This window comes from Lepeophtheirus salmonis, chromosome 14, assembly GCF_016086655.4.
Source record: "Lepeophtheirus salmonis chromosome 14, UVic_Lsal_1.4, whole genome shotgun sequence".
Taxonomy (NCBI): domain Eukaryota; kingdom Metazoa; phylum Arthropoda; class Copepoda; order Siphonostomatoida; family Caligidae; genus Lepeophtheirus; species Lepeophtheirus salmonis.
Genome location: NC_052144.2, coordinates 37,558,036 through 37,578,286, shown reverse-complemented (window position 1 = coordinate 37,578,286; position 20,251 = coordinate 37,558,036). Strand labels below are relative to the sequence as shown.

At 31.3% G+C, this 20,251-nt stretch overlaps 1 protein-coding gene across 1 annotated transcript; it reads right to left on the bottom strand.

The window, feature by feature from the left end:
* Positions 1 to 17,510: 17,510 nt before the first annotated feature.
* LOC121129568 (enkurin) lies at positions 17,511 to 19,366 on the bottom strand. The gene is made up of 3 exons (XM_040725289.2): positions 19,229 to 19,366; positions 18,798 to 19,159; positions 17,511 to 17,999 (listed from the first exon to the last, which is right to left on the bottom strand). Exons 1-3 carry the CDS (start codon positions 19,359 to 19,361, stop codon positions 17,826 to 17,828), a joined length of 669 nt encoding a protein of 222 aa, XP_040581223.1. The 5' UTR covers positions 19,362 to 19,366; the 3' UTR covers positions 17,511 to 17,825.
* Between the last annotated feature and the right edge of the window lie 885 nt (positions 19,367 to 20,251).

The following is a 20,251-nucleotide window of genomic DNA, read 5'->3' as shown; positions in this document are numbered from 1 at the left end:
TCATCCTGTAATCTATTTTCAATCCAGAAAGAAAATAGGGATTTTATATGTATATTTTCTCACTACACATAAAAAAAAAATGCCTTTATTTTGCCGAAAAAATGATAAATATATTTGATTATAATTCATGCTGCAAAAATATAATTTATTCCTTCATTTTACTACAATTTAAAAAAATAAATTGTTTATATTTGCCACGAACTGCAATAATTTAGTGATCATTTTCATAATTAATTAAAACATTTCATTATATCAACCTTATAATAATAAAGAATTAATTTTGTAAAGCGCAGTATATCCTTTTGGAGAAGGAGCGAGGGATCTCGACTTATTCTATCACAATTGATCGAATATGTTTCCACGTAGGATTAGACAATCGTTGATTTGTACCATACCTCTTTTTTATGTATGTTTATAGTAATTTTCTGTTGCAAGAGTTAATGGATTTGATGATATAAAAGTTCATCTCCATGATATCTATTACGTTGTTACTGAAATTATACAGCAATGGTTCATGGTGGATACAAGAAAAAATTGTTGTGCTCATTCAGGCCTTACCCCTCAGTCTGCAGATTAACTATGAGTCCCAAATAATACTTCATAAGAGACAAACTCACAACCTCCTCCACATAATGAGGCCTTCCAGTTATTATTATTCAATATCAGTGGGAATAATTTTTTTTTCAAATCTTCAAAACTGACACTTCATTTTTTCCGACTTTGATATGAATTGCCCTTTTTAAAAAATGTACCAGGGCCTTTTCAATTTTTTCTAAAAATTGTTCAACCTCATTTTGATCAATTATTTGGTTTTTCCAATCAAACGACCTTTTCAAAAAGCCTTCATTTCTATATTTTAAAATTTATATATCAATAGTCAAAGATTCTGAGTGAAATCCTATTTTATACAGACTCTTATTCTCCAAGGTGTCACATGAACACAGCCTTGATCATGTCAGCTGATATGTTGACGAGTCTTAAATTAGAGAGCTAAACCTATTATATCGAAAATAATAAAATATTTCATTTTGTAAGATAAGTTTGCATGATGAATGATAAAAATGCAAATATAAAATGATTATCTATATTTATAAGTTGGAAGGAAGGATAAACCAGAAATTTAAAAATATGGTAAATATGAACTTTTTCAATTATAGGCCTAAATGAAGATGATTACATTAACATCCCACTCTATTTTTTTGCATACTCATAGTGTATGAGGAGGTTAAAATTTCATTCATAGTGTTTTATTGTTGATATATACACCCTCACCAAAAAATTATACAAACCAAGGCTTTTTTTTCAGTTTTACTCGAAAGGAACTTTCCTTTTCTTTTTCTAGGACAATAAAATTATAACTCATTCCCTATGTGGTATGTATAACTGTGACATATATCATTGCAGAGGATATGATTTCAGCTTTACTCTTACTCATTTGTAGAGTCAAAATATGTATATTTATGTATTAGATGAGTTTTCTATGCCAATTAAGAACAAATGATGACAGATTTAACAAAATTAAAACTTTTTGTAGTCAACAGACACCAGGAGAGGTATTTTTTCATAGCTTTAATTAAACCTATTTAGATATTGTGAACATAGAAAGTTTGAATTTGTATCTGAATAATGGATCAAGCAAATAAAATAAGCTATGTGGTGAACGTTTTTCTTACTAAATGAAACATAATCGTCACGTGGGTTTAATTATTTACAATTTTACAAGGTATACACACAATGTTCCATGCACTTTTTGTATTAAGTGAATAATAGGATGAGTCTTAATTTTTATTTTTGTTGCTAGTTTTTTGTTCCCTTGATAGTTGAAGACAATAAAAATAAGTATGCCCTATGAGTTTTTGTGGCAATTTTTCATTCTCTAAATGAAAAATATAGACTATCATATCTATTCATATTTCTACATAGAGCTTACTGAGATCCCAGGAACAGAAACATGGTCCAAAATGAAAGTGCATAATAAATACACAACAGCACTGTAAACTCATATTTGAGTTGTACTTAAAATAAATTAAACTACAGCTTCAGACTTAAATAGAACTTGTAGTTAGAAAATCGGCCGAGTTAGAAAAAACTCAAGACTCACACACATTCTCAATTTCAAATCCCTATCATGTTTTATTTAAATCCCATGGATGTATATTTGATTAAATTAGAGCTGAAAAGTATCCTGTTATGATTTTATACAGAGAACTACTATTTTTTTATTATAGTAAAAAAAATTCTCAAATATCCCCTGACAAACTCAATTAATGACAATCCCTAATAATTGTTTAATTGTTGTTGCAAATTTTCTGGCCTTTTCTGCATTGGTACATATAGAAAAAAGCTCTGATGGCAAAACAATTTGTCATAAAAGACAAGACAGTGGGTATTATAACATAATTGCACATTTAACAATAAAATAACAAAATAATGGAAGCACCCAAAAAGCATTCCTGTTTAATCAATTATTATAGGCAATTATCAATAACGCAGGTAGTTGCTATAATCACATAACAACATTGGTTTTTGATTTTGTTTTTGATTCATCATCATATATAGATATACATATTTAACTGTTAACAAGACGATTGCAAATATTATTGTTACTTTTTTTTAGCAAATGAGCTATCGCAAAGCATATAATATTTAATATTGTAAAATATGAGCATACAGTTTACTTTACTCGATCGATTGATGGATAATAATCAGACTGTCAAAATTGTACTAATTGCTCACAGATAGTAAGGATTATAATTTTGTAGAATTTAATATATAATTTAAATACAATGTAATTTTATATTCTCAAAATATACACCGTGTAGCAGTGGCGTTTAATATATTTATAATATGTTTTTTGTATTATCGCATAAGTTGTGTTGCTAACTATCCAAGAATAAAAGAAGTACAACTACAATCATCAATATGAGCTGAATTGTTATAAAATAGTTTTTAGTTTACAAATAAAAATGGCAAATGTGTATAGTTTTGTTCTTTTGGTTCCAAAGAGAAAAACAGTAAATGTAAATTGAACGCAAATCAAATTTGTAAAGAAAATTGAAAAACACTTTTTGCACTAATTTTGCAAAAAAAAAATCTAGGTTTTTATAATTTATTTGCATTTTAAAGAGGAACACAAAATTACGAAAAAAAATTCGAACTTACAAAAAAAATTAATAAAGCTATGGAGAATTTTGTCGTCAAAAAAATAACCTTCAATAATAGGTTCATTTTGCAAATATTGCAAAAAATATAATATAAAGCAATTAGGAAATTGAAAATACAGTATTGCGTATTGTTAAAGTCTATAATTTTATATACAAACTGAATAGTCTTTTGTCATATCTTTTTTGAAATTGAAAAATATTGCTTGATGGAAAAACGAGGGGAAAAATATCCAGAAAATGACAGATATTTCATTTAAACATACATTTTTATGTGTCAAATATATATGCAAACGAATTTCCAGACAAATTTTTACATTTTTTTTTACACATCCAATTTTGAAAAATTATTTCATTGCCTTTGAAAAAAAAACAATACTGTAATTTTCACCGATTTTTTTTATTGCTCATAACTTTTTTGATTTTGACTAAATATAGAAAACGTAAATATTCTGATAGTTATTTTTAGAAACGTCAATCACTTTTTCATTTTTAAATCAACCATTATTTAGTCTTCTTATGCTCCAAAATCATTTTTTGTTCTTTGGGTATAGAATAAGGCCCTTTTTATGAATCCTTTTCCTGCAAAATAATCGGCACCCCCATTTTATCCTAAGCTGGCTCAAAAAAAAGAACCAGTCTAAAGTGTCAGCCTTCCATGTCCAACGGTGGGGGCACCTATAAAAGACAACATATCCAAATAGTGTTTTAAATATATACAGATAATGCTTATTGAAAGGATAGAAAATATACTTTTCAAAACTGTTTTAAAAAAATGGATGAAAATCTTTCTATTTGATCATAAAGTTCCCTTAATAAGAGTCTCAATGTATCGTGTCGAGCCTGTATACTAGTATCCTCACATTGCAATTTCGGAAGTCCTTCACAACCAACACAATAAGATGACAGCAGCCTTTATTTGAAGAAAGGTTTCTTTATTAATATACATACATTTATGTTTATATAACACTATGTACGTATTGTACTCATGATTAAACTACATTTTTTCATAAACATATTAATTTCAATCTTAAATTAAATATATATTTCATTTATAAGTACAAGAATGTTGTAGTTATTTATTTCGTTCCTTAAAAAACACACAAGAAAAATGAAATAAATTAATTTCAAAGTTGGAAAAATATGTGTGTATGACTAACATATTTATGTATATTATACATACATAAATATGTACTTACCTATATGTATAGGAGTAGAAACCTTTTTGACTTGACTGATTAATTGCTATGATACCTACGTATAAATATAAAAACTTTTTGTTAGTTTGAAAGTGATTATTTCAATTAGTTTATGTTATAAAAGATTTTATATATTTAAATAGAACTATTTTTTGTTTTCGACCGGAAGGATGTACATGTGTTTGGGTGTATGAGGGTTATATTGGGTTCAAACTTCAATCCGTATATTAGCCGTCTAACTAATCGAATGAATTAATGGAATTGGGTTGTAAGAAAGGAAATTACATATACATACATATTAGTGTTAAGATTTTATCCAAGATCGAACTTTTTTTTCGGTTCAGACTTTTTAATAGATCGATATTACTGTTGAGACTTTACACCAAAACTTAATCGTATTCAAGGGGTTGGCCCATATTTTTTGTACCAATCTATGAACAGAATTTCTAGCCTATTCTGGTGCATGTGTTACATATCAATTGGGGTCCTGGATATACCAACTAGTACCTACGAGGGTGGTCTGAAATGTGTCCGACTTCAACGTGAAAATGGCAGCACTCTTAAATAAAAGTTAGTCACATATATATCTTATCTGTTGACAGTTACTCGCTAAAGTTTAAGCCATTTTGGATGCACAGTTATTATGTAGCCGTCGTTTGAGTGAGTTGATGTGAGTATTTTTGTAGAATCGATCTATTGGCACAGTTTCGGGGCAATAAATTGTAATTTTGGCGATGATTAATAATTGTAAAGGAAACTTAGATATACCATTATACGTTCAAAATCAAAATACAGCCCAAACAGTAGACTGCAAAGATTTTCGTCCAATGAAGAGTTAAAAATTTTTGAAAAATTATTTTGCAGATAAAAATTGCGATTACTATTTGAACGGGTTACAGAGATGAGAACATGGCGGTGAGAAGTGTGTAGAGTAACAAGGAATCTATTTCGAAAAATATTCATTCAGAAAAAAATGTCTCTAATTTTTGTTAGACACGAAAATATCTCAGACCAATCTCTTATTATATGTCATTATAAAGATGACGCACTATAGGCTTTAAAAAATCATTTAAGTGCACACATAGGTTTTTCGAAATTCTTAGATCGGTCATCAATTCTTAGACCAAAATCAAAAACTAATTCATAGATAGTACCTAATTGATCAAAGGAAATATAAAAATTCAAGGAAATTTTTTCAACGAAATAAAAGAATAATAAGTAGATTGTTCTTTTCAAGTTTCATTTCTCAAGAAACACGTTGTTTCGTCAAAGTATACAAAAGAAATGAATGAAAACAAATGATAGAAAACTGTACCGTGTATGTAATGTTTATAAATATTATTTGAAATAATATTTCCTGTCATTATCTATTTATTTGTTCCAAGTAATTGACATGGACAAAACGTGGAGTTATTTTCACATATCTGATGGATTTAATTAAACATTACTTTAACCAAGGCTATATGACTCACTACTCAGACTTAAACCTGATTACACTTTTCTCGTTAATCTGTTCATTATGAAATAAAATAAAAGACGACAACAACTTGATCAGTATCTGGCCAAATTTAGTTTTCCCTTGAAGATGCTACTTTTGAGGGGAGACAGATGACGTCACTTCATCATTTTTACCCGACACGTATGCAATATTGCATATTTTCTTTAAAAATCGACATTGTGAATTCATTTAAAATAGTAAAATTATGGAAGTGAAGTTATTATGGAGTAAATCATGATATTTTCAAAGTCCCTAAGGCCACCCAATTGCAACCCTGACGATCCAGGGATTCACCTTAGTCTCTAAAACGTCCAAATAGGCATCATTGTTAACTCTGAGACCTGTGGGGAACACATGAGGAGACATAGTGTGCCCTCAAAACTAACCACCCCCAACACAATGACGTGGGATGGGAACATCGTCTGCATGACTAACAGCACATCCTTGGAGCAGAAGGCCAACTAGTTCTTGTTCTGGTTATTAACCATCTGTTCCCGGACCAAAAATTATTGAAGCATGTCTCGATGAAGTAGGTGCTTCATGTGGTTTAAGAGATTTTGGGAGTGCTTTTAGTGTTTTTCTTTGGCTTTACTTAGTACTCTCATGGTCCTTTTTTCCCCCTAGGTTTTAGCTTATTCCTGAGGTAAGTTATATATTTCGTGAACAATACAGAATGAGCTAAAAATGAACAAATAAATGAAAGCCGTTCAAAGATTTATTCCGTAAACACGAGCTCTTTTTATACTTAATATCTAAGCTTGATTTTTACTAAATATATTACAATCAAATGCTTAAATAAAGTCGCATATTTATATAATCCAAAAAGGTATCAGATTAAAAAATAAAACCAGAATAGAAAGCTTGATGAGTTTTGATACATTTAATTCAATAAAATCAAAGAGGCAGCATTAAAGTCTCCATACCATTATGAAAGTGAGAGTAGGTCTTTGCACACTTTGTACCTTAGCCAATCCTGGAATTTATTATTGATCCAACTTTTAAATTCGTCTCTGGTGTTACAGAGGATTTGGTTAGGTTTGTCTTTCAATCACATCCCACACATACATAGATAAAAGCCATGTAGAACAGACCCGGCGAGATGAAGTTGTCAAAAATGTCTTGGACACATTTGATACTTTTATTTTATGTTTCTTTAATTGGTCAGATGGAGTTACACTGATTAAGTATAGTAAACATTATAGTATTACATTTACTCCATCTGACCTGGGAATCTTGTGTTAAGTCCAAATGCATTATGTATATTTCCTTTTTTTTGAGGAACGACCGAGGCGTGAACCTAAGTACAAAGAGTTCAAGAGAATAACTTCTTCCGAGGGGAAGTTATTGAGCTACGTCGTTCCATTCATTTGATCATTTTTTTCGAGGTTTTGGCAGGGAGTCGAGTCCTGCTTCCACATGTAAGGCTGCCCATTGGTAACCATATTGATCCAGGCAGTCATCTTAGTTTTAACACGTCCAAGTAGGCACCACTGTTGACCCTGAGGTCTTGTGGTAACACATGAGGAGAAATGACGTGGTTTTTTGGAGATAACCACCCCAAATACTATGATGTGGGCTGGGAGTTTATTCCTAGGGCAGAACCCGAATCACTCGTAATTCTGGTTATTGAACTTCGGGTCCTAGCAACAAAAATTCTCGTCCGAGAAAAACCAGAACATATCTCGAAGTAGCACGGTTGAGGAGCTTTTGAGAGTGCTTAAAGCCTTCTCTTTGACTTTAATTAGGACTGTCATGGTACTTTTTCTTCATTTAGCTTTAACTTTGATCCTGAAATAAAAAAATATTTTCAGAGAACAATACAGAATGAGCTAAAAAATGAACTGGTATATTTACGCCGTTCTACAAAATTTTCTGTAAAGCATTAAACTTTTTCTGTTTTTGTTATTTTTTGTTTTTTTTAACCGTGCTCTTTTTCTGCCTAATATATAAGTTTGATATTACCAATAACATTTTACGATATCATGCATTTATTAAAGCCGCCTATTTATATATATATATATGTATTCTTTTTTTGGTCTATTGCAATTGTTCACTAAACATGCACACTGTAATGTATAATCATTATTTAATTAACTAAAGTAATTAAATTGATGGATTAACACACCAAGTTATTCAATGGACAAATAAAATCCATGTTCTTATTTATACATAAGTAAACAATTAAGTTCAGATATTTTTGTCTAGTCACTCATGGTTTTTATATTGGTTCAAGGATTGATAAAGATGATTATATACCATAGACACTTGACTGTGATCTATTAAATAATAAGAATATGAAGATTATAATATGTCCCATTCTTAGAACTAAATTGCCTATGGTTGGTTTGTTCTATAACTTTTTCAAATTTCGATATACAGGTAACAAATAAAAAATTTAACACTAAAAAAGTAAAACATTTTGTATTTGGGGTATGTAATTCCTTCATACATAATAAAGAATCGATATCGGAGTCTTTATTAAAGATGCTATCAGAATCGGAATCTAAATCGGCTGAAATTCCGATATTGGTACATCTCTAAGGATAAAAGTTTGGAAATAAAAATAAAACAATGTTTAAGTTGCAACTACAAAAAGTCTCGCATTCTTCTTAGGGATGATACATTCATGACGTCCAGTTGACGGGGGGGGGGGCTATTACCAAAATAAAGATTTTTTAGGATGAGGGGGTATAATTTATACGGAGTCCACTACATTCAGAATTGACCACTGTTTTGCTGATCTACGAAACCTGTTTAATACGAAATATATCCGCAAGGACGTCCGCAGGAGGTACTAATAAATAAATCTGGAGTAATTTTCTCAAACGAAGGAATTTAGTAGTCAAAAAATTCCAAAAAGATAACCTAAAAATATATTTTATTGACAGTAGTTTTCAAGATAACCAATATATTTTATTGACAAATACATACCAAGTGGTCCATATAAATTTGAACACTTTTAGTTTTAAAACTCAACAAGATATAAGTTTTTTAATTAAGAATAGAATTGCACCAAAATTAATACTATAAATAGATTTATATTGGAGCTCTCTTAATTATTAATGTAGCCGCCCTTAGTGGCAATGATGTCTTCAAGGAGAAGGCGGAAGGTCTGGCACCCGCTGCAGATGTAGTCCTCTGTCATGAAGTCCCAGTGCTGGCTGACAGTAGCTTTGATGGCGTCGGTGTTTGGATGACGGGCACTACAGGTCTTGACATTTTCCCAAAAGTTGTAGTTGAAGGGCTGTCATCAAAGTTGAAGGGGTGCTAAAATTCTAAAAAAAGAGTTCAAATTAACTCAAAAGACTCATTCAAAAAAGCGTTTCTTATTCTCCAACGTTTTGGACTTGCGAACGGCGTAGACGGTGGTGCAATAAACATCCAACTGCTTGGAGTGCACGAATGAAAATTCATAAATCAAGTTCAAGTGTCATTTTATCGACTTGTACGTAAGTTAAAGAGCTCCAGTTTTTGTTTTATTTTGTAACTAATTGTTTATGCTTCAATATTTCGAAATATGAATCACTCAACCTTTATTAATTATTGATTAAGTAAATGATTAGATTTCAATAGACTGGGGGGATAAAAAAATAAAGGACGTCCACGTGAAGGGGGTATCAAGTTTTGAACAAAGACTGACAAGGGGGAGAGAGAAGGGGCTCTAAAATTGTACTTTTTTCCAGACGTCATAAGTTTATGACCCCTTAGGTCATATTTTCTACAACTCTAACAATACATACAATACTAGAGGAATGTGTTTTATGTAAATATATTCACTTTTTGATCCTCTCGCATTGATGACTCTGTCATGTTTTCCACCCTATAATAGCATACATATGTACATGACTATCATCATTTCTACATAGATACATGTTAACAGACCAAAGTCGTCTATCCATGTATGTACCTATATATCTAGTTTACATAGATAGGCATAGGTTACGTACGAAGGAACTTATTCATAAATAGGTTTCCTACAAATGTGGAGCATTCCTCTCTCGTGATGATCGTGAGTCCTTTTTATTTCTATAAATCACTTCCTTTCCCTTATCTTTCTTTCTCCTTCTATTCGTTTTATTATTATTATTTATCGAGTAATCGTGATGTCTTAAATTTATTACATTTTATTTCTTGTAAAAGAGAAATATGAGGTTTGGAAATGAAGGAGAAGAAAAAGACAACAAAAGAGAAACAAGAGTCAATGAGAGTCAGTAAAGGCATGGAATGCAACCATTACAGAAAAAAATATACATACCCAAGCATAATATATACTGTGGGTGGGTTTGTTTCTCTACTTTTTTCGAATTATAATTACGGCCACTACAGAAAAGTTGTCAATTGGAAGAAAATTATCTATGCAAAATGTATTTTTCCTACAATGTCCTCTCTTGGTAACATATTTATTTCAAATTTTGAAAGGAGTCACAAGTCATTTGCTTACTAATTAAATATTAAAATACAAAATTAATCATTATTTATTTATATATTAATTATAATACACATTATTTGTACCTATACACTTTTTGTAAAGCTATTCTATGGAAGAAAAAGAAGGCATTATATCAGAAAATTATGATATTTACTTTATGTAAATACAAAAAAAAAAAAAAAAAAAGGATTTGCACTATATGCAAATCATCAAATTTCCTCATTTTTTCTTTCTTTTTTTGTTCCATAGGAGAATTATGAAAAAACTTAAGAAATTACGACAAATATTTTGTAGTATCCATTTTCACTAAGTAAGTGTTTTTGTCTTACTTCATCAAGATATGCAATCTAAAGATCTCCTGGTAGGAAAATACAATTTTCATAGGTAATTTTTATAAACTTGGACCACTTTTCCCACTACCCATAATGGGAATTTTTATAAGTTTAAGCAAGAACCACCTTTTATACAGGCTGAAGATTTGAAGTCCGTAAAAAATAAAAATCAATATATTTTCCAAAATTAATTACGGTATTTACAAATCTTTTGCTTTTACATGACAGGGTCCATGGTAAAGTAAAACACTCAAACCAACCACCTCCAGCTTCAACCACAGACTCCAACCTATCCCTAAAATTGGCACAGCCCTTAATGGGGAACTCTTGTTCATGTTGGCCATTGTCTAGAAGCATGCAAAGAGGCATACGTGCTCTATGCACGTATATTGTACTTTCTTTCCAATACGCCCGTCGTATAGTAATCCAAGGGATTCAGATCCAGGGAGCTAAGAGACCACATTTCCTTTGTCCAAAAAGTAAATTATTCTTAAGGGGTTCATTCATGAACGACATGGTTCTTTGATTACATAGTTATAATACTTCCTCCTCCTTTGTCGATTTATGTCGGTTTTTTCTCCACCCCCTCCCAGGAACCATGTGTTTTTTCGTTCCTTCTCCTCTAAATTATTAATTTCTCTCATATATCATTTGGACTATTTTGTCTGGGGCTATATCGAGAGACATACCAACAGACATCCCATAGCACCAAGGCCATCCTGATGGACTCCATCAAGGAGGTATTCGGCAACATGGACAATGAGAAGGTCAGAAGAGCCTGTGGCCGGTTCAGAGGCTGTTATTGATGCCAACGGTCATTATGTGGAATGAATGGCTACTCTATACCTATATTTTCGTCATAGTTTTGATTTTCAATAAATAAGTTAGAAAATGTATATTTTGTGTTGTTTTTTGTAGAAAAATATTTTGGCGACAATTTGATCCCCGCTCCCTGTATATATATTATTTTTAAACTGACCTTTTTTTCGATAAGGCTAAGCCTTCTAGCCTTCTTTTGGAGTTTCGAAAACATTACAATAACGTTTTTGTTCCATGCTCCCTAGGACATCATTTATGTCATCTTGACACGTTCCTTCAGTTTGCGTGGTTTTTTGCAAGATAATATAGGATCAAGAAGTAGGTGAATTCCCACTATGCAATTGTTTCTTCTCTTCGCAGAATTCACCTTGTTAATTCAATTATAGAGTGAATCCATTGAGTTTGCAATGATAGGTATAAAGCAGACCAGTGTACAAAAGATATTGCCGTACCTAAGTAAATTTAGACACAAAAAATCACTTGACCATTCTTTTACCAGTTGATTTGTAGTTTTGAAACACAAAAATTAATGAAGGAGAATAAAAAGTCCTTGATTTAAAAAAAAACCATACAACCATTTAGTTTGTTTTATTTTTGAAGACTGTTAAATACAGTTCCCTTCATATATTTCAATAACTACATACATATATATAAATACTTCGATCAACAGTTGTGCCTCCAACAACTTCGATTGTCTATGGAACATGAAGATGTTAGTGAAAATCATCTATATATCAGTACATTCTTTCGATTTATTGTACAATATATGAAATATGTCATTTTTTTGTGAGCTATCGATTTCCCATCTTTTGTTCCTCTGAAACGTGTACTGCACGATGGTTGTTTGAACACAAATTAATTGAGTTTAAATTATGAAGTTTTTTTTAATGATGAGTTACACTATTCAACAGCAAAAATGGTAGTGATCAACTTAGTAGAATTTGATCCCCTGATTCGAAATAATACCTTATTTTTTCTCTGTTAACCTCATTTTCTTCAAAAAAGGACAATAAAGTTTTTTTATTTTCCGCCATTTTTAAGGATAATTGTTTTTTAAGCGCTGGGTATTAAAGATCGAGATAAATTATAATAATATATTTCAAATCCTATTGTTTAAAAGTATCTCATTTGATAGCTGAAAATCTTAAATTTAATTTAAAATAAGAGCTTCTCCAAAAACGGTCTACATCTTTGTCAATTTTAGATAAGAGCACAGCCATATTTCTAAGATGGATCTGTTTTTCAAATTGATTTTATAAAAAAAGTCCATATATTTGGATGTTCTAGCTAGAAGAGAAGAAACAGAAAGAGAGAGAGGCAAAATAAGAAAGAGGCGGTAGAACTTAAAAAGTGTGAAATAAAATCCCTCTGAAAAGTAGTATCCGGAATTCGGGATCGGTGTTCATCAATGAAGAGGATTGCATTTGAAGGAACGAATCCCTGGCAACGAAATCCTTACTGAACTGCCCCTGGGCACTAGAATTAGATTTTGTGAAGATGTGCACCAAGGATTCCCTTGAATTTCCGTCTTTAGGAACCCCTCACTCACTCACATGAGGCTAACAGAAAAATAAGGCCATGTTTGGAATCAGGTTATCAAACTTTACTCAGTTGAGCATATGCTATTCTAAAGCTTAAAAAAAAGTGTGATTTTGTTGAATAGTGTTACCTAACATTAAGGAAGAATTTGTAGTTTTAAATCAGATTTTGATCCTTGACATTTCTTTTATATATTTTACTAAAAAAAAAAATTGGTTCAAAATATATTCATATGTTTATCAGTTACTTTAACAAGTATCAAAATAATTTTATAAATACAAATTGTCTTAGACTCATCTCTCAAGATATTCTTACTTTTCTTCGGTAGTCCCCTGAATATTTGCAAATGGCTGCACGATTACTAGATACGAAATAGATGAAGCTTCAAACTTTACTTCAGCTAGTATTAAGCGTAAGTTTTATGACTAAGCATGTTATTGAATGCTAGTCCATTCATTTGTAAAATTTTGATATTAATAATTTGGAGAAGGAAACTAATTTTGGTTTTGAAGTACTTTTATGACAAAATATTACTTGTAGGTCGTAACTGTATTCAAATACAATAAAATATCTATTTAATGACAAAGAGGTTTATTATCCGTTCGACATGGTAAAAAAAGTCTTTGTTTATGTTGTTGTAATATGCCCACATGAATAGTTAAATAGACTTTGAAAAAAAGAGTCTCTGTGATTGACGACCATTTTGAATTACGTACACAACAAACTTAGTTCGTTAAATGTGGTTTTGCTGTAATTGTATACATATACATATCACAAAAATCATATTGAAAACTCGTTAAAATGTTTGAGAGTGCAAAAATAACGTTACCAATATTTTTTTCTGTTTTTGTTTTTGTGCACCAATTCAATATTTTTTGGCCCACGCTCATACATGCGATGTCCATTCATACATTTATTTTGACATACTTAATTAGTCAAAGAATATATATTGTTGAGCTCCTAATTAACTATGATATATGGGATATTATTTGTTTAGGCTTATGTAGACTCTGGTTCGAAAAATACGATGTTCATTCTTAATAACTAATGGCAAAAGAAGAGATGGGAGTGTTTCTAAATACGATTTTGATTCCCTGATTGCCATAATTGTTATTGCTTATGACCTCACTGCAAAAAGGGAAGAAAATAAAAAGAATTATAGAGAGAGAGAGGACTTATCATTTTATGAAATCTCTCAAAAACGAAAAAAGGAAACTCATAAATTCACCTCTTAATTAAAAATTCTTATTTTAATTTGCTGATTCCCAAGATAAAATTACAAATATATATATATTTTTTGAAGCCTTTTACTTATCATTTAACAAAAGTATTATTTAACCCATTGTACGCTCGTCAGACCAAACGCCATTTTTGCTCTTTGTGCCACACTTTCAATATACCTACATAATATTAAAATTAAAATCGTGACCAATCACCCTTTTTTATTTAGCTCGTGGCTGATGAGTCATGATATGAATTGCAAAAGATTTATATGGGGACGTTCAATTTACCATGAACACGAAAATGGTGGTTAGGACATACCAATGAAAGTGGGAGTTATGAACTTCTATCTGTATAATTAGGGTGATTTGATCTCTCACAAATGTTAAAATTTTGAAAAAATCCCGGTAATCCTTTTTTGGTTATGTTTTTAGGAGTACATTATATTAGATTAGTCGCATGTCTTAGTTTCTCTATCTAACTCGAAATTGAAGACAACGAGAGCGGATAGTTGAAATTCAAATATAGCAATCTTCCAATAACAAAGAAATCACTTCATTACGCGGGAAAATGTACTAATTAAGAAGGACAAAAGGACCTGGACTTTTTCGAGATATTCGTACAATCAGCACTTTGGAGGATCATGAAAGTAAGTGGAAGGTCTCACTATGTTGAAAAACTCATGAGTTTGTCTCTTATTAAGAATTCCGAGGAGGGGGGGGGTCAGAACCAATCTGAGGACTCAGAGACGAGGAGATCACATCTCCTTAAGTAAATCACTACGACTTTTTCTTGCATGTACCATGAACCATTACAGTTTATTGTAGGATGAACATAATTGGTATAATGGAGAGGAACTTCGATATCATCAAATCCATTTACACCTGAAACAGAAAATTACTATAAATAGAAACATACAGTACACACTCCAATGATTGTCTAATTCTACGTGGAAACTTATTCGAGCAATTGTGATCAATTGAGTTAAGATCCCTTTCAGCCTTCTCAATAGGATATATTTCGCATTGAAAAGTTAAATCCTTATCATTATGAAGTGAACATATTTGAATTACAACTATCTAATAATTTCAATTTCGAAATGAAAAGATAAAGTATAACGTGCAGGCAAACTTATAGTCAAAACTCTGTTATTAAAGTCAAATAAGTACCTTGAGCACAAAGTCAATTAATTTTATGTAAAGTAAAAAAATCTATAAAGTCATTTTTTGGGTTTTTGAATATGTTTCATATTTTTTTTTTTTTTTGGTAAAATATTAATTTTAGCTTAAGATACAATGATATTTCAATCATTTCTTCGAAAAAGTTCCAATGAATACCATCAAATGGATGAAAAATCTAAAATATGGGAATATTTACTTCATTGGCCAAGCGTAATTATTTATGATATCAATCTTTTAATGAAAAACTAAGTATAGAAATGCGAAAAGGAAAAACGGATTTTATTGATGCTTTTTCTTCTTTTTGCTAATTATTAGTTAGCTCATTTTTGCTGTTAACTTCTCCTCCTAAAGTAAGGATTCTCGCCTGCCTTTCAGAGTAAATTCTTTTAAAAATGCACAATAAAATAAATATATATGAATTAAAATATAATAATACTCTTTTTTTCTGCATTAATAAATGTTCATTTTCCCCCCCAAAAGGCAGATAATATTAACAAGAGACTTAATACCACAGTTCTTGTTCCCGCCTTCTCCTGATATTCTTTGTTACATCTTTAGTAATTATAAATATTTTATTTTTCTTTATTATTTCTTCTAAGCTTTATTTTAGGGGGTGGGTTTTTAAATTTGTTTCTATTAAATCTGTTCATATCTATTCGAAACATGATTTTTTGTTACTTTATTGATTTATTCTAAATTTTAACATATTTCTATGAAACTGCTAATGTCATTATATCCATACACAGTACCAAAAACAAAAAGGAGGTGAATTTGATGGTCATTGTTGAGGTATCCGCTTCACCCCTAACCATACATATATGTATGGTTATAACCAAAAAGAACCATCTCACACGAACCTTCTATGGGGAATCCAGGTATGGAATTTAATTAGATTTTGATTAATACCATTAAATTAAGTCTCATTAATTAGGACTTATATAGTAGCTGTGCTTTTTATAATAGGCGCGTATCCTAGTTCTTCCTTCTTTTTCCCGAACTTAGAGTCCAATTAAATTGATAAATAAGAAGTCAGTGTGAGTCCAATTTATTTATATAAGGATATACCAATATGTACAATCCTATGTATGAAATATATATTCCTTAATATGAAGGAAGGGATTCTTATGGATCCATCCAGGTTAAATAAGGAACAATGATCGTCCGTAAAAAATTAACAATTTTGTTGCATTTGTACAGTTTATTTTTAGATAAATTGTCCACAGAGAATAACACTAATGAATTGAACTTATATATTTTTTAAATAAAAGTTACGAATAAAATTAACTATAGAAACATAGACACTTTTATTAAATGAATGTGTCCTCCATTTTGGTAAAGGCAGGGGCGTCAGCAGGGTTCGGCTGGAAGGGCTGTAATCCCCCCCCCCCAAACAAGTAATTTTTTCTTTTTACTCGAAATTTTTTCTGTCAGAATGACAACAAATTTTTAGAAAAAATAGGTTTTTTGAAAAATTTTATTCCTTAAACAAAAATCACATTCGTTCAAATTATTGAATTGCAGAGCAATAAATTTAATATTTAATTTCTTTATGTGAATGGATATGGATTTTTAAAACTTTTGTGAATAGCTGTGGATTTTTATTTATTTATTTTTTTTTTTCAAAAAAGTTTAATATTAGAAATTTCATTTTCAATTTTTATTCGCAAAAGTTTAATTTTCTCTGAATAGCTTTGGATTTTTGAAAAAGTTTTCACAAAAAATTTAATATTTGATAGTTCAAATATTAAATTTTTTTTCCAAAATAAATTACTTTTGTGAATAACTTTTGGATTTTTTAATAAAACATTATTTTTTTGTGAATAGCTATGAATTTTCTTTTTTCATTTTTTTTTAACACTATGCAAATAACTATCTAATGTAGAGAGAGTTTCAATAATGCGTATCGTTCACTAAGAGTATGATTGCAAGCAAAATAGAGTCTCACAAGGAAAGAAGCATTTACGTATTTGTAGGATCTATAATTTTAAACGTGACTAATTGTAAAGTAAATCATGAAAATGATTTGTTGTGGCATAGACTGAGTACTTCTGATGGTTTTTTTGTTCAGAGTCCTACTATTTAAAAGTCTGTTGATGCAAATATCTACTTTGAGTTATGACCCTTTCTCCACGAAATACTGATAATTTATTACAGTCTAAATTTTATACAAATATGAACACTTCAAATAAACAATAAAAAAAATGGTGTAGATATAGTGGAGCTAATGAAGCACATCAAGACATATACTCCCTGTCTTGAAATATGATATATTACATAGATACATACATATAGTATACATATGTTTGTATAATAATAATGAAAATCGATAAAAAATATATAGGAAGGAAGGTCTTTGAAATGTGGGAGACGCGTTTGAGCAACCGTTCGAAGTGATTATTATTATTATGATAATTAATCATTATTATTAATGAATTATCTAGTCAAATTAGTAGTCAGATATATAAATAACAGAATGATTTTCGAGTACATTGATATATCGCTCCAACTCGTGAAGTTGCGTCTCGATTTTCTGCTTTCTTTGTTTTTTGGCAACAGTGTCAATGAGAAGAGGTAGGTGTTGATATGTCTGATGAGCTTGTGACCAATTGGTTTTGAGTCCCTAAATAAATTAATAATAAGAGTTTATGTAGATGAATGAAATATTTATTGTGACTGTTGACTTCATTCCCAGTAAATTCATTTCCTGTTACATTCATCACCAGACATATCCTTCCCATTTTGAAAGGGGATAGTTATTGACGTCATATGGTTTATGTTTCTAAACTAATTAGTACTTTTTGTGTAGGGGTGTCGAGGGGGTTCCAGGATTATTCTATGAATGGTTATGATTATTGTAAGATTCAATCCAGAGAAGAACTTGAAGCTGGGGACAGTAAATGATCCTGGAGAAGGGAGGGAATGGACCGAGCAAACTTGCTTATTGTTTATGTAGATTGAAATTGTGAAAAGAGGAAGGATAGAGAAAAGGGGAAGAGGAAATTGATGAGAAAGTGTAGGATTGAGGAGTGATGGATAATGGAGAAGAGGAGGAGAAATGAAAGAATTAATTTCTACTTCCCAATGTATGAATAACATCCACGTATCGGGATTCCATTCCTAATCCCTTTTAATGAAGTCATTTCTATTCCATGAACACAATTAATGATTTATATTTGTCTCTCAATCCATCACTCGTCATTACTCATCTCCAGTGCCGACTACCCAGCCCTCCCTCTACAGCCTACTAGTTTAGAAACATGAACCCTACGACATCACTAAAAATCCCCTTCAAAGTGTGAATGACATATCTGGGGATGAATTTTAAAGGGAATTGATCTACTGGGAATGAAATTACTAGGAATAACAAGCAAGGGAATGAAATCACGTAGCACCGAAGCATATACATATATGGACATACTTCAAGAATGAGGAGCCGATCCGTTTCTGAGAGCTGATTGTCCCTATTCCTCAGAGAAGCTTTTAGTTCTTCATCGATCCTCCGTGCCTTCTCCTCCTTTTCCCTCGCCTTTTTGATAATGTAATCAGGTACTTGTCCAAACTCTTTCTTCTCTTTGTAGACTGGAATAAGTCCAGAGCTTTTGAGCAACTGAGTGTCCCCACTTGCCTTATCAATAAACTTGACAGACTCGGACTCAACCGGCTCAGACTTCATCACATCAAGTACATTCTTTTGAACAAAGTTTCGTTTTGTACGAAAGAGTTGAAGTACTTTGTCCGTGACTTGCGGAACAGGTTCCTTTTTGTTTCGAACCAATTCTCCTAGAATTCACGTGTTTATGGCATTGAGTGAGTCTTTTTTAATTCTTCTTACTATGAAATGATACTTACGAGTGGTTTTTGCAGATTTTGCTCGTATGAGGCGGGATATTTTGGGGCGATTGGCTTGCTGGCTTGGCTCTGGAGAATGGGGTTTGACAAAGTTGTATACATTCTCAGGTGCTTTGTGTAAGTAATGATTCATGTTGCAATGCGTAAATATGACTAACAATGTTGAAATTTTCTTCTTCTTGGTTTCATGTACATATATATATATTTCTTATTGTTTCACCCTTCTGCTTTCACTTTTTGTGGGGGTGGGTTGGTTGGTTAGAATATTGTAAAGGTTCATAGATTGATCAATACGTCTTTTCATGGTTTTATTATGAAGGAGTCTCCCTATTCCGTGTGTTGTACAGGGTACATTGTATATTTCTTGATGGTGTTCCGTTTATGTCTTCTAACATTTCATTCACCCCACAAGGAAAATACATGCATATCATTCTATAGAACTATCTTTTTGACCTACAATGGCTGCTACTAACTCCATTTGAATGACAGTGTCTGAAAGATTTACACAAGGAATTTTCACACTGTAAACATCTCCCTCATATACTGGTCTTTAAAAAAGACTTGAGATTCTATGTAGACAAATAATAAAACACATATTATTCATTTGAAAGGCATTTTATCTGTATTCTATTGAAACAAGAGTGGCTTAATATTTGATTGTCTATATTATGATAAAATATGGCCACCATCAGCTTCCAATACATCCTTCAGAAGGCGCCAAAAGCCCTGACATATCCTGATGAGGTAGTCCTTCGCAGGCCGGACTCTCAATGTGCCATCATATAGAGTAATCAAGAGGATTGAGATCTGGGCTCTGTTGTGACCATCAGCTCATGTACCAGAATTGGATTTGTTCTTTTTTTATGTTTTTTTTCAGGTTGGCCTCTTTGAGAAGAACCTGCTCACAAGCTCGTAGAGAGCTCTCACCTTTATTTTTGATGCCATTGGACACCATAGAGCGGCTAACAGACATGTCCTTGGCAAAGTAAGACATGGACGTCTTAGGATTGGCATGAAAAGCTT

What these genes read in the sequence shown, in the direction of transcription:
- LOC121129568 (XM_040725289.2), bottom strand. Translation starts at nt 19,361, where the DNA reads ATGAATCATTACTTACACAAAGCACCTGAGAATGTATACAACTTTGTC. An exon ending in AAAATCTGCAAAAACCACTC is followed by an intron (nt 19,160 to 19,228) that starts GTAAGTATCATT and finishes CGTGAATTCTAG; the next exon opens with GAGAATTGGTTCGAAACAAA. An exon ending in ATCGGCTCCTCATTCTTGAA is followed by an intron (nt 18,000 to 18,797) that starts GTATGTCCATAT and finishes TAATTTATTTAG; the next exon opens with GGACTCAAAACCAATTGGTC.